This window comes from Chlorocebus sabaeus, chromosome 3, assembly GCF_047675955.1.
Source record: "Chlorocebus sabaeus isolate Y175 chromosome 3, mChlSab1.0.hap1, whole genome shotgun sequence".
NCBI classification, from domain to species: Eukaryota; Metazoa; Chordata; class Mammalia; order Primates; family Cercopithecidae; genus Chlorocebus; species Chlorocebus sabaeus.
Genome location: NC_132906.1, coordinates 92,792,654 through 92,808,142, shown reverse-complemented (window position 1 = coordinate 92,808,142; position 15,489 = coordinate 92,792,654). Strand labels below are relative to the sequence as shown.

Below are 15,489 nucleotides of genomic sequence, written 5' to 3'. Positions count from 1 at the left end.
TCTATGGACAGTGTAGGGGTATCTATGCCCGTCGTCAGCTCTCCGGGGTGGGTCTGTCTACCGATGGTTCCTCAGGAAGGGGTCTCTATCACCGGTTCTATGGACAGTGTGGGTGTGTCTATGCCCATTGTTAGCTCTCCCGGGTGGGTCTGTCTACCAACGGTTCTTCAGGAAGGGGTCTCTATCACTGGTTCAATGGACAGTGTGGGTGTGTCTACTGCTGGCTGTGTGGGTGGGTCTCTCTCTCCACAGTTCTATGGGGGTATGTGTGTCTATTATCAGTTCTACGGACAGTGTCTGTGTCTTTACCATGAGTTCTACAGACAGTGCATGGTGTCCATCATCGGTTCTGTGGGGTGGGTTCCTCTGTCTCTCAATGGTTTTATGGGTATGTGTGTGTTTCTATTAATGATGAGATGGACAGTGTGCGTCTATCACAATTCTATGGGGTGGGTCTATCAATGGTTCTGTGTGTGTGTGTGTGTGTGTGTGTGTGTGTGTGTGTGTTTATCACAGTTCCATGGGGTAGATCTACCAACAGTTCTATGGGGTGGGCAGATAGGTCTAACACTGATTCTACATTCTGTACATCTAACATCTGTTCTACAGATTCTGTTTACCACTGGTTTTCCAGGGCTACAGGGGCGGTGTATCAAATTGGGGCTAGTGGGGACAAAGGAAAGGGAGAGGTTTTTTCCCACATTCTTCCCCCAAGAAAGTGTGATGAGCATTTTCTAGGGGACTTAGTTCCTACCAGTTCTCCCTCAAAGCTCACCTCCACTGCAAGAATCCTGCCGTGTGAACCCCTCACTGGGTGGGAACACACCTCTCTCCTCTGGTGTGTGAGCAGCACCTGTCTTTAGTCCGTCCCTTCTGCTCTCCTCTCCTCCCATGTGTCCCGGGGTCTGAGGTAGCATATCCCAAAACAGTGCCTTCAACCCCAAACACTCTAAGGCTGAAGGTCCCTAACGTCAACTGCCTCCTCAGGAGGTGCACCATCTTCTAGCAACAGAAACCCAGAATGCCCCAAACCAACCTCATGCTCCTTAACCTTGGCTCCTCCTCCTGAGGAGCCGTTTACCTCAATCTTCCTTCAATGCCTCACAGAAGTTCCTAAATCTTCCCTCAATGCCTCACTGTTAAGTGTTTCCAGGTGGTTGAAAACAACAAAACAAGGTGCTGCTCCAAGTTGCAAGAATTCTCTCTGCCCACAGGATGGAAAACAAAACTTCACGGGAAACAAATCCCTTCTACACTGTAAGAGCTACAAGGAGGAAAAGCAATCTATTCTTGCTAGCACACTTTCCTACTCAATCTCTTTTCCACAGCTAAGAATTTAACTGTAGAAGAAAAAACTATGAAATGTTTTCATTTGAGAAAAAAACAACACTTTTTCATCTTTGAAATCTGCAATTTGGAGGCAGAACAGAAAATACCATTACAGGGGAGACCGTCCACACCTAAATCACAGAATCACAGCCCCTGCGATCATAAGCCACATGTTAGCATGCATGCCGGTGAAGTGAGCTTCCTAACGGTGACCCTGAATCTGCTTTAAATCATATTAAAAGTAATGATTTTGCCAGCTTTGTTATTTTAAACTTAAGACATACCTCACAACTCAACACCACAGTTAATAAAACTCAATTAATTTACTGTAAGAACTATAAGAAAAAAAGTTTTCAAAAGAAAAAGTTTCAGGTTACTAACATTATATAAAAATAAAAAAACAGGCAGAAGAAACTCAGACAAATCAGATTAGGTCCATGCAGGTTGCCTTTCCTCCCTTAGAAAAAAAGAGCTCCCAATTCTGCTGGCTGCTGAATGGGAGGTCTCAAGATCAATTCCCCAAAACACCCTGTGGTTAGTTTTCAACAAGAGGGCACCGCTAAGGTGTGCCACCCACAACGTGCCCTCGCTTCCAATTAGGAAGCATAATTTCCACAAACACCCAAGGTGGGTCTGTCAGGAGACCCTGCAGGGCAGACAGGAAGCCCCTGGCTGCCAGACCCCAGCCAGGCCACCCCTGACTTCCAATGCAAGGCTCTTTGCTCGCCCCACCACTGTCCAGGTTCCTGGGATGGTCACGCCAGAGGAAACGTGCCATCAACAGGAGGGGCACGGGGCAGCAGGGGCACAGGTAACTCCCGGGCAGCCTAGGAAGCCTGCTAGTAGCTTCTACCAAAAAAACGCATTGAAATTAATCTAAGAGAGGCTAAATTACGGCCATTCAAACAGCCAGAAAAGCACACAGTCAGGAAATAGATTAGAACATACTCAACTGCCCTACTATCCTAAGAAAAGCAGCATTTTTGGCCCATCTGGTAGCTAAAAATTAATAAAATTCACTGGTTTTGAGGTGTGGGGAAGCAAAAGAATGCAGCTTAGTGCTACCTTTCCAGGGGCTGACTGTGGCAGCAAGTCTTCCCTTTCTTACAATATACTCGAAAAATGCTGAAAACAAGAAAATCTAAATATAGACATGTAAAAGAGAAGGAGGGGACGATGTGCCAAAAGCAAAGAGGAAACCCTCTCACTAGGAGAGGGGAGACAGACCTGCCTCCAGGCCCCAGCAGCTGGGGTTACACCCAATGCACGAAGAAAACAGACCTGCTCCAACCCAGGCAAATAAAACTGGATCCCTCAGTAACCCGCAGAGCCGATGCAAAGATGTCTGGAAGCTTCTGTGCGCTGGTCTAGAGAAACAGCAAGGACGTGTGCAGGCTGCTCAGAGATGGGAGCACAGCCTAGAGGAAACCAAAACCTGAGCCCGCACCTGCTGAGCAGGACCACTCCAACTGCCGCTCTCCTCCTGCAGGACTACCAGGACCTGCCTGCGACAAAAAAGTCTCTGGGAACCCCTAAGAAGCAAATGTTATTCCTCTCTGTAGAAATATTTCTACCACCCAGGGTACACAGGAACCCACCATCAGGGATGCACCCACCATGCCAGGAGCTGCCAGGAGGGTGTGAGCAGATGTGGCATATAAAGGGACCAGGTTCCCCAGAGTAGAAATAACAGGAAAATCAAGACCTAATGTCATCTGTTGTTTAAAATGACAGGAGAGAGACGCAATTGGGACCAAATCCAAGGAATAAAAAAGGCACTATGAGGATTAAAACATCTGAAGCGGCAGCAAAACTTCTAGAAATAAATATGGTCACTAAAATGGAAATCTCCACAAACAGGTTAGTATCACCGTGAGGAGGGAATTAATGAACTGACAAGCAGAGGAGTGGACTACAACACAGCACAGGGAAACAAACACATACGCAAAGGAGATTAAAACTGGGGGCAAAATAAGACATCTAGTAAGATAATCAGGAGAAAAATCAGGGAGTGAGCAGGAAGTAGTCCTTGAGAAGATCCTTTCCAGAACTGAAGAGCTCTGGATTCCTTGGGCTGAGGAAGTACAGCCAGCTCCGAGCAAAACCAGAGTCCACCAAGACACATGGGAACGCTGCACAACCGGGTGAGGGCCAGGTCCAGAGAGCCAGGTGCGGTGGCCTCCCCCAGCCTGAGGCAGCTCCACCATCACGGGGCTGGGAATTTCTGCCTCTTTTGAGAACACACTTCTGTGAGTCCTCAACTTGCCTCTCCCACTTGACTGAAAGCCACCCAACCGCTTCCCTCGGTTTCAGTGGTTACGCTTTCATTTGTGATGTGTTGCTGATCCAGCAAAGTCCAGAGATAATCATCACCACTGGCTTCAACCACCAGAGCAGACATGGCCCCGAAAACTCAGAATTCCCACGTCCTCTTCCGACCTTCGGCGCTGGGGCGCTGTGCGTGGTCTGTTGGCTGTTACTCACGCACTCAGAGTTCACAGAGTCACTGCCTGTGTGCGTCTGCCTGTGCTCAGCAGTGTCTGCCTGCCAGTTTCCTGAACCACACGCACCCTCCTGTCCGGTGACGTCCTCCTAGTTGTTCAAGGGATAATCTGCTAATACTCTCGATCTTTATCTGAAAATGTTATAATTGTGCCATTGCTTTTTCCCAAACTTTAAGACAGAAACTTAAAAACATACATAAACATACAGAGAATAACCACGTACACTCTGAACGGTAGCAGTCCTCAGCATCGAGCTTGCCTCGTCCGCTCCCGCCTTGTTCTCTGCTAGAAGCACCATCAGCAAGTCTCAGAGATGAGGTCATCTCCACCTACCAAAACTTCAGTGTTAGTAAAGGGAGGTTTTCTTCTTTAAACTCAAAACCCTAACCTCAGACCATTATCACACCTGACGACATTAATGATTTTTAAATAGTATCTAATGCCTAGTCTATATTCAGATCTTCCTGTCTATCAAAACAATGGCTTTCTGAAGTCAGCTTATTTGAGTCAGGAACCAAATAAAGTCTGCACCACATACCTGGCTGTTGTGCCTCTGAGTCTCTTTCACTCTATAAGAGCCCCCTCCTCTTTTTCGGATGCCAGCGGAGACCAGAGAGCACAGACCTTCACCCCTACCTCATGTGCTGAGCAGGACACCTCATGTGCACTTCGTAACTTCTGGGAAGACACTCTTGGTTTTCCCACTGCTGTGTCTCTCAGTTTCCACAACAGTGGTCACCAACGTAATTATTTGTGGAATGGATGCTGGTTGCAGCTTTAGAGCCAAGTGTAACTGGGGTAACTGTGAACAACCTTGACAATGCAACAGAAAGATACAGCTGAGTAAAGGCAGAATGTGGGAGGATAAAGAAAAGGGTCAAGGTGAATCTTCACGGAACAAAATGGGGCATCAGGAGGTATCTGCCAAATGTCACCAAAATACAAATAAGACTAAAGTATCTCACTTAGCACACCAACAGAAGAACAAATCAATCACAAAGAACAAAAGTAGAAGAAAGTAGGAGGAAGAAGGTAAGTCAAACAGGGTACATAGGCAGACCCTGAAGTTGCTGAGGGCTTGGTTTCAGACCATGGCAATACAGTGAGTCACACAAATTTGTTTCCTACTGCATACAAACACTATGTTTACACTATGCTGTAGTCTATTAAGTTTGCAATTGCACTGTGTAAAAAAAGTACATTCCTTAGTTAGAAAATAAATGTTTATTAAAAAACGCTAACAATCATCTGAGCCTTCAGCAAGCTGTAATCTCTTTGCTTGTAGAGGGTCTTGCCTCGACATGGATGGCTGCTGATTGATCCGTGGCTGTGGAAGGTTGCGGTGGCTATGGACACTTCTTGAAACAAGACAACAATGAAGTGTGCCATAGCAACCGATTCTTCCGATTTCTCTGGAGCGTGAGATGCTGTTTGATAGCATTTTACAAACATACAACTTCTTACAAAATTAAGAGTCAATCCTCTCAGACCCTGCTATTACTTTATCAACTAACTTTATGCAACAGTCTAAATCTTTTGTTATTTCAACAATGTTCACAGCACTTCAGCAAGGGTAGATTCTATTTCAAGAAACCACTTTCTTTGCTCAGCCATAAGGAGCAACTCTTCATCCGTTCAAGTTTTCTCATGAGAGTGTAGCAGTTCAGTCACATCTCCAGGCTCCACTTCCAATTCTAGTTCTCTTTCTGTTCCCACCACATAGGTAAGTTCCTTCCTCCACTGAAGTCCTGAAGCTCTAAGGTCATCCATGAGGGTTAGAATCAACGTTTTCCAAACTCCTGTTAATGATGGTATTTTAACCTCCCAAAAATCACAAATGTTCTTAACAGTATATGAAGGGGTAAATCCTTTCCAGAAGGTTTTCAAATTACTTTGCCTAGATCCATTAGAGGAATCACTATTTATGGCCTTACAAAATGTATTCCTTAAATGCTAAGACTTGAAAATCTGAATTAATCCTTGACCCATGAGCTGCAGAATGGATGCTGTGTCAGCAGCATGAAAACAACATTAATTTCTTTGTACGTCTCCCTCAGAGCTCTTGGGTGATTAGGTACACTGTCAATGAGCAGTAACATGCTCAGAGGAATCTTTTTTTTCTGAGTGGGAGGTCTCTACAATGGGCTTAAAATATTCAGCAAAGCATGATACAAGCAGACGTGCCATCATCCTGGCTTTGCTGTTCTAACTCACAGCGCAGAGGGGCAGAGTGGGTTGAGCATAATTCTTAAGGGCACTGGATTTTCAGAATGGTAAATGAAAATTGGCTTCAACTCAGTCACCAGCTACATTCGCCCCAGACCAGAGTCAGCCTGTTAGTGTGGCCACCTTCACTGATGACCTCAGCTAGACCTTCTGGATGACTTGCTGCAGCTTCTCTGTCAGCACATGCTGCTTCACCCTGCACTTTCGTGCTCTGGAGACGGCTTCTTTCCTTCAACCTCATGCACCAACCTCCATTAGCTTCAAACTCTTCTTCTGCAGCTTCCTCACCTCTCCGTCTTCATAGAATTGAAGAGATTAGGCTTTGCCTTAAGGAAATGTTATGGCTGGTTTGATCTTCTATCCAGACCACTCAGACGTTCTCCATATCACCAAAAAGCTGGTTTCATTGCTTATCATTCATGTATTCACTGGAGTAGCACTTGTAATTTCCTTCAAGAGTTTTTTCTTTGTATTCACAACTTGACTGACTGGCGCAACAGGCCTAGCTTTCAGCCTGTCTCAGCTTTATACGTTGCCTTCCTCACTAAGGTTAATCATTTCTAGCTTTTTATTTAAAGTTGAGAGACATGCAACTCTTCCTTTCACTTGAACACTTAAGAGGTCATAGTAAGGTTACAAATTGGTTTAATTCCAGTATTTTTGTGTCTCAGGGAATGAGTGGTCTAAGGAAAGAAAAAGATGGGGAATTCCCGGTCAGTAGGGCAGTCAGAACACACATATTTATCGATTAAGTCCGCCACGTTATATGGGCATGGTTCATGGCACCCCAAAACAATTACAACAGTAACACCAAAGATCACTGATCACAGATCATCATAATGGATACGATAAGGAAAAGGCGTGAAATCGTGCAAGACTTACCCAAATGCAGCAAGGGACAAGAAGTGGACACATGGTGCTGGAAAAATGGCACCAACAGTGCTGCCCAATACAGGGTTGCCACAAGCCTTCCATTTGTGAGAGGAAAAAAAAAACAAGCAAAGTGCAATAAAGTGAGATACACCCTACAAATCAAAGCAGAGAAGTCTCTGCATACTGTGAAGAGTTGTGAGGCAGCTACGTAGAGGAGGAGAGCAGGTGAGTAATGGCTCTCCCTGGATCAGGCCTGCAGGAGCGGGAGGCCTCTGCTCTTCCCCACATAAGCTCTTCCATCCACTGACGATCACACGCTACAAGCGTGTGGCATGTAAGTAATACAATTACTTAACCATAAATGCAAATAAAACTTTTTTTAAAAAGAGAAGCTCTAATACTGGGACTAACAACCTGACCCCAAATTACTCTAAGTCAGTTGATCTATGGGATGTGCCCCTGAAATGGAAGATGTGTAATCATCACCGACGATGGGAGACAGCCACATGTGAGTGAGTGAGGACAGGCTTGGTACACCAATCTAGGAGAATATTCACTTTCACATGCCAGAAACATTTCCAAACCATCTATTCCAAGATTCCTTTGTACATAATGCTGTAATACGCTCCCTACACCTGCCTCGGGGGCCCATGTCTTCTAACTTATGTTCTTCTCTCTCGTTTAAAAACAATTACATCGAGAAACTATACTGCTAAGAGGGCCATCCTGTAATGCAGCCTCATGTGTCCTGTCCAAACCCAGTCCTCACTGGAGAGGAGGAAGGACTATGGCACAAGCTCACACCCAGTGGCATGAAGGAAAGCAAGGTTCTGTGGTACTTCTGTCCTTTTCCCTGCACAGATTACACTCACCACAAACACTGTTCCTCCACAGCTAAATAAATAACAACATTCAAAATTCAGCTGCATGTTATGTTGCTTTATGTCAAAAATAAGTAAAAAATATTTAAAAGTGACCAACTTAAAAAGTGGCAATGTGAACAGTCGTTAAAGATCTGTGGGTCAGCAAACAACAGTCCCATTTAAGTTCTCACATCACTGCCAAACACAGATTGTTAGTCATCATCTCAAGCTAACCAGCCCCCAAAACAGCATTTAAAAGAAATGTCTTTACTGTACAACAGATAATAAGCTGTCCAGAAACAGGAGAATTACTGAAGTCAGCACATTAGAAATAATCATCTAAAAAAGCCCGAGGCCACATGTACACACAGAAAACTGATCTTGGAGGCACACAGAGCACGAGGTGTGTTCTCACAGCTGCTAACCGTGTGCACCAGGCCACGGTGGCCACATGCGGCTGAACACCTCCACTTCTATTTAATCACAGCAACCACCATCACCACTGACTTCCAGAATGGACCTCGCTGCCTCTCTCCTTACCTTCTCCCTTGAATTTAGGAAATTCTGAAGCAAGAGAGTAAGAGTGAGGGTAGGTGAAAAACACAAATACATATCAGCCTGTAAAAAATGCTGTAGAGGCTGGGCGCGGTGGCTCATGCCTATAATCCCAGCACTTGGGGAGGCTGAGGCAGGCAGATGACAAGGTCAGGTGTTCAAGGCCAGCCTGGCCGACATAGTGAAAGCCCGTCTCTACTAAAAATACAAAAATTAGCTGGGTGTGGTGGCAGGCACCTGTAATCCCAGCTACTCGGGAGGCTGGGGCAAGAGAAGTGCTTGAACCCAGGAGGAGGAGGCTGCAGTGAGCTGAGATCATGCCACTGCACTCCAGGCTGGGCAACAGAGCAAGACTCCATCTCAAAAAAAAAAATGCTGTAAAAATCCATGGGCTTTACCTAACCAAAAAACGTGCACAGAAAATAAATGCTAAGTAACAATTATTTACCTTCCATAAGACTGTACATATTCAGGAATAATATACGATGCTTTTGATACGAGCATTAGAAAGATCCTTATTACAGAATCCTGGAAAATATCTGTCTCCAAAGAGGGACTATTCGAACAAGAAATCCTACACCACGGGTTAAACCATGGCGAATCTTGACAAGAACAATTCCATCTCCGACCACAAGAGGGCAAACCACCAATGGCTATTTACACTTCCCCAGGAAGCAGGAGAGATGAATTGGACCATCTGGTCAACTTATCTGGAGACAAACAGCCTAATAAAATGTCATTTAGAGAAAAACTTCAGTTCCTGTTTACTCAGTAAAAGTATTTGTACATCGAATTAAAATATAATGCAGAAGAGAAACCCTCAATTTAAAGGAAGTCAGTGTTTTCATGAATAAAGAAATGATCCTGACATGATGGTCAGAGAAGTCTCTAGTTTGGAACCTGGCACAATTTTGTTTTCAGAAAAATCAAGCACTAATTAACTATAAATCAAAATACATTAAACACACTCTTCAAAAAAGGAAACCTAATTCCAAAATCAGAAAGTCTCATCAACTACTGGAAAACATGCAATACAGTCACGCATCCTTATCCACGGGGGTACCTTCAAGACTGCCCGCTGGATGTCTGAAACTGCGGCTGTACCTCTGTATATACACCAACCCTATATATACTATGTTTTCCTATCTATACATACCTATGTGTGTTTAATCTGGAAATTAGGTATAATAATAGATTAACAACAACTAATAATGAAACAGAACAATTATAACAATATACTACAACTAAAGTTATGTGAATGTGGTCTCTCAAGGTATCTTACCGTATTGTTCTCACCTATTTCAAACCAGGGTTGACCACAGGTGATTGTAACCACATTAAGCAAAGCCAGAGGTGAGAGGGAAGTCTGCTATACTGAAATGTAATTATGATCCTAGAGTTTTATTCTTAACTGCTCTAGAGTGACATGGTAAAAAATGTGGTTTCACACTTGCCTCAAATGCCCCTGTTTAAAATCAGACTAGGCTGGGCATGGTGGCTCACACCTGTAATCCCAGCACTTCAGGAGGCTGAGGCGGGTGGATCACTTGAGGTCAGAAGTTCGAGACTAGCCTGCCAACATGGTAAAATCCCATCTCTACTAAAACTACAAAAGTTAGCCAGGCATGGTGGTGCATGCCTGTAATCCCAGCTACTCGGGAGGCTGAGGCAGAATCGCTTGAACCCAGGAGGCAAAGGTTGCAGTGAGAGCCACTGCACGCCAGCCTGGGCAACAAGAGTGAAACTCCATCTCAAAATAAAACAGTAAAATAAAATTTAAAATAAATAAACTAAAATAAAACTAGCATGACTTTCCATACAATATGCTCAGGTAATCAGAGAACAACAGGGACAGAAGGTTATTCCCTTGGTTCAACCATCATATAAAGTTTAGCTTATTAATGACTAATATGCTCAAAAATGGTATTTCTTGAATTTAAAAAAATAAACAGGAAAAAAAGGGAAATTTTCCAAAGTTACTCAGGTCTCAGTTTGGCACAAAACCTATTGTAATGGTTAATACTGAGTGCCAACTTGATCGGATTGAAGGACACAAAGTATTGATCCTGGATGTGTCTGCAAGGGTGTTGCCAGAGGAGATTCACATTTGAGTCAGTGGGCTGGGAAAGGCAGATCCACCCTTAAGCTGGTAGGCACCACCTAATCAGCTTCCAGCAAATATAAAGCAGGCAGAAAAATGTGAAAAGGTGAGACTGACCTACTCTCCCAGCCTACATCTTTCTCCTGTGCTGGATGCTGCCTGCCCTCAAACGTTGGCCTCCAACTTCTTCAGTTTGGAGACTCGGACTGGCTCTCCTTGCTCCTCAGCCTGCAGATGGCCTATTGTGGGACCTTGTGTACATATATACATATACTTACGTGTGTGTGTATACATTTAGTATACATATATAGTGTGTGTATATACATATAGTATACATACCTATGCGTATGTGTGTATATACATAATATGCATAGATACATATGTGTGTGTATAGTATACATACGTGTGTATATAGTATAGATACGTATATATAGTATACACAGAAACGTATGTGTATAGTATACATATATACATCTGTGTATGTGTATATATACATACAGTATACATATATACATATGTATGTATATACATATAGTATACATACATACACATGTACATATTTATACATCCCCCTATTGTGGGACCTTGTGATCATGTAAGTTAATAAACTCCTATATTATATATATACATGTTTACTTTATATATATATGTTTTATATATATAATATATATAATAAACCCCCCTTGAGATAGATATATATATATATCTCCCCTATTAGTTCTGTCCCTCTGAAGAACCCTAATACACCTATGGATTCAGTGTGGCCCCTGCAAAGAGCTCCTTGATGGCAACACACCATGTACACGCACACACGTTTAAACCGAGCATGCACACATGCTCAGACACACATAAGACATGAGTGGGGGCTTCGGGTAGAACAAAGTGAGAGCACCGTTCCTCACAAGAGCCGTGTTTCTAAATATGCCCTGCTGGTCCTTGGAGAGCGTCCTCTGCTGCTGCCAGCTCCAGGACCCACAATCCACTCCAAAGAGGGAGCCCACGATGCCTTCCTGTGGGCTGTCAGAGGTAACAGCACACTGCAAGACAAATTCCCACGGCAGATGACACTGACAACATTCAAATGTGTCTGAAAACCACGTCCCACTGGAGAGGATTTTGAGATCCACAAACCCCATTCTTTTCAGTGTAATTTCCTTACGCTGGGTTACTTCTAAAAAATTCACAAGGAAAAATACATGAAAAGTGAAAACCCACTCACCTGCACTCTTACTGTGGTTCAGTCAGTCCAGGATTCACACTTAAGGAGGAGTTCACTTAAGAATTAAAGAAAGAGCAGCTGGAACAAGCGTCTGTCCCTACTCCAAAGGTGCGTCCACTCAGCAGCTCTGTAACCTCAACTCTCCTTGGCAAAGGTGAGCAACGAGGTCCTCCTTCCTCTGCCCTGGCTCAAGTGTCCTCCTGGAAAGTCCACTGGCGCCATCTCAGGCCTCTTGGCCCAGGGCTGCTCTCACTGGTCCCCAGAAGAAAGATCTCTCCAACTGGAAGGGCCGGGCTAGGAGATGGGCTCACAGCATGGACTGGGCCTGCCCTAGCCCTAGGTCTCCAGGCAGGCCCATGCAGGCCAGCGCCATCCAACTGAGTCACAGACAAAACTGCATTTCCTAACAGCGATGTCTGTCAAGTTGCCATTTCCACCCCTCAGAATGGTGCCAGTGCCACGCTCTCCGTGGGCTCTACACATGGACAGATTTTTTTAAAGGATGTCATGTACTTGTAACCTACCCGCTTCCTAATAGCCCAGCAATACTTGTCTTCAAGGGTTATAGGGAGAACTGAGTTGCAAATGGAAAGTACTTTATACATTAACTGGAACATAACAAGCAGCCAGAAAAAAATTCTGCCCAAGTCGATTACAATAAAACATACTGCCTTTTAAATTATTATTAACAACTACAAAAAACAGTAGCAACTTCACATCCAACAGCATGGCTATTACTTCAAAAACACACACACACACACACACAAAACAAGTTGGCGAGAACACAGAAGCAGCAGAACCCTTGTGCACCTGCTGGTGGGAACGTGATGTGGTGCAGCCACTGGAGAAAACCATGTGGCAGTTCCTCAAGACCTGATCACAGAATTAGCATCTGATCCAGCAATTCCATTTCTGGGTATATACAGAAAAGAACTGACAAGCAAGGACTCAAATACTTACACAACCATGCTTTTAGCAGCATTATTCACAATAGCCAAGAGGTGAAGGCAACCCAAGTTCCCATCAATACATAATGTTGTACATACATACAATGAAATATTCAGCCTTAAAAAGGAAGGTAATTCTGCCATATGCTACAGCATGGAAAACCCTTGAGCACTTTATGCTGTGTGAAACAAGCCAGTCAAAAGACAAAACGATTGCACTTACATGAGGCACCAACGGTAATCAAATTCAGAGACAGAAAGCGGAATGGTAGAGGGCGGGGGCTGGGGAAGGGAAAGGGGACTGTTTAACGGGAAGAGAATTCAGTTTGAGAAGAAAAAAGTTCTGGAGATAAACAGTGGTGATGGTTATAAAAATGCGAATGTACTTAGTGCTACTGAACAGTACATTTAAAAATGGCAAACTGCTTTATATATATGTGTATGTATACATACAATAGAAAACGAATAGGCATGTGTTCCTAAAAATTCCACCAGAGAAGTTTACAAATAAGGGCTGCCAGATGCCTTATTAAAATACTTGTTTTCTGAGGTCACTGAAAAAATATTTTTACATCAAAATTGTCATATTCCCATTTATAAATCTTTTTTTCTTGCTACCTTAGAAAAACAATAGCAGCCATTAACATTCCCTTAGCTCCTACTCTGCCAGACTCCATACCTAGTACAAACCTTAACAATTCAACCTCACAAGACCGCACAAGGGAGAACGATCATCCTCATTTTCCATCTGAAACACCTGTGGCTCTGAGGCTCCGTCACCCAAGCCCTAGAGTACAGCTATAATTTTACACCATGTTCTTTCCACACCTCCCTGTGTATCAGCTATTGTCTCTAAGTCGCTCTTTCCCCAGCAGAATCAGAGGAACGGTATATACTAGAGGAATGGTTGTATACTATACAACGGTGTTTTTCAACCACAGGGCAGGATGCCAGCTACATACATGATGCCCCCTTGACAAATTCCACCCCCCGCCTCTGCCCGCCCACCCACACGCTTCCACGATAGGCACGACAGCCCGGCAGCCACGACAGCCTGGCAGCCACAGCCACGTGCCAAGGATCACTATTCTTTCATAAGAACACAAGTCTCAAAATCGGAAAGCCAGTGAAACAATGCGAACAGCTACAAAACATAAGGAAGCAATGCATTTGTAAAATACTATCACTAGTACGAAGAAAATGACAGAAATTACCTCACTGCACGCCACTGCCAAAAGCACCCATAGCCACAAAAATTAAATCCAGCCTGCGGATCACCAACTCCAAGTCCTGACACTAGCCCCCCGCCCCCCCCAAAAAAAGAGGATCAATTCTATCACAGTAAAACTGCAACGATTAAAGATTTGAGATGTTTCTCTTCACATCTGAAAAATGCCAGGACGAAAGGAAATGCTGCCTGGTAACTACAGAGCCCTTGATGCCAGGGCCCCAATGTGGGGCTGAGGTGAAAATCCATTACATCTAACAAAAAACCGTATCCTAAGACCAGGTCATTTGCACAGGTCCAGCTGGAGAGTAAACACTATGTCAAGTACATTTACTTCTCTCTGCTCATGGCAAAGAAAAGCCACACACAGGACAGGCTCGGCCACTTACCGCTGGCCTTGACCTCGCGCACGTAGTTGCTGGGGAACCAGCCGGTCCGGCCGTTGAGTGTGCCCTCCCACCAGCCTCCCTCTTCCACACGGGTGACATGGATGACGTCTCCTTTTGAGAAGGAAAGCTCGTCCTCATTGGTCTGCTGGAAGTTAAACTTTGCTCTTACTACCAGTTGATTGTTGCTATTATCGGTCATGTCCTAAAAGGGGAAGAGTGGGAGAAAAATTATACCAAGAACAGTCTACTTCATTATAAAACAGATTATACTTTACTAGTACAAAGGTAGCATAACTGCCCAACAGCAAAAAAACATCTTAGAGAAATTTCAGTTTCCTCCCTTTCAGTGCACCATGACCACCACCAGCACCACTCCAGCCCCCAGAGAACACCCTCTTCACAGCATTCAAAAGTCCTGGTCTGCCACTGTGACACCCACATCATCAGACACATCCGTGTACACGGAGACAGAGTCACACTACACATACTTCTCCACAAGTCACAAAAGTTAAGACAACATGGTCATTTCTCTGGCAGTAGTTACTGGTGCTTACCTAACACTTCATGTTACGCCATATGACTACAGCATTCATTATGGAACCCACTCTCCATTAGTGGATTTTCAGATTATTTATTTCCAGTATATTTCCATATACCATAGACAGTGCTTTCCTTGTGTAGACAAGGCCGCATTAAAAATATCTGTATATCTACCTTTGAATATACCTGTAAACAAGCCTATACATTAAATTCTGGTCAGAAGACGTATTTATTACAGTTAACTTTTTAACACATCTTTTTAAATTGTCCTCCAAAAGGTTTCTACAAACTACACCAAGCAACATCCCCACCAACAGTAACTAAAAGTTCTCATTTCAAACTTCCACCAACACTCAATATTGCCAAACATTTCTATTTTTGCCAAACTGACAAGAAGAAATAGTACCTCATATTTTAATTTGCATTTTTCTCAAAAACTGTACATATTTTCAGATTTCTGAAAGGTAGAAAGAGGAAGGCAGAGGGGCTGGGCCTCTTTGATTTCCATCCGCCCTGGACAGAGCTCCGGAGAGGCTGGAGACGCAGAACTATCAAAGGGCACAGCCTGACAACCCCAGGAGAAGCCTGCTCGTGCCGGCACGGGAGCAAGGAAAGGGCTGCCTGGCAGACATCAGCCCCGGCCCACTCCACCTCCCTACCACTGACAGTGGGCGAGCCCAGCCCACCTGCAACACAGTGTCCCCACGAACTGCAC

At 44.2% G+C, this 15,489-nt stretch overlaps 1 protein-coding gene across 15 annotated transcripts in view; it reads right to left on the bottom strand.

Moving 5' to 3' along the window:
• ARHGEF7 (Rho guanine nucleotide exchange factor 7) overlaps window positions 1-15,489 on the bottom strand; it is a 181,175-nt gene that overhangs the window by 72,767 nt on the left and 92,919 nt on the right. For all 15 annotated transcript variants that reach the window (XR_012092630.1, XM_073014500.1, XM_007960907.3 and 12 more), the window contains one exon: window positions 14,235-14,436. Coding sequence is in view for 14 of the 15 variants with exons in the window: in XM_073014500.1 (XP_072870601.1) it covers window positions 14,235-14,436 (202 nt within the window). In the remaining variant the exon portion in view is untranslated. The remainder of the gene's footprint in view (window positions 1-14,234; window positions 14,437-15,489) is intronic.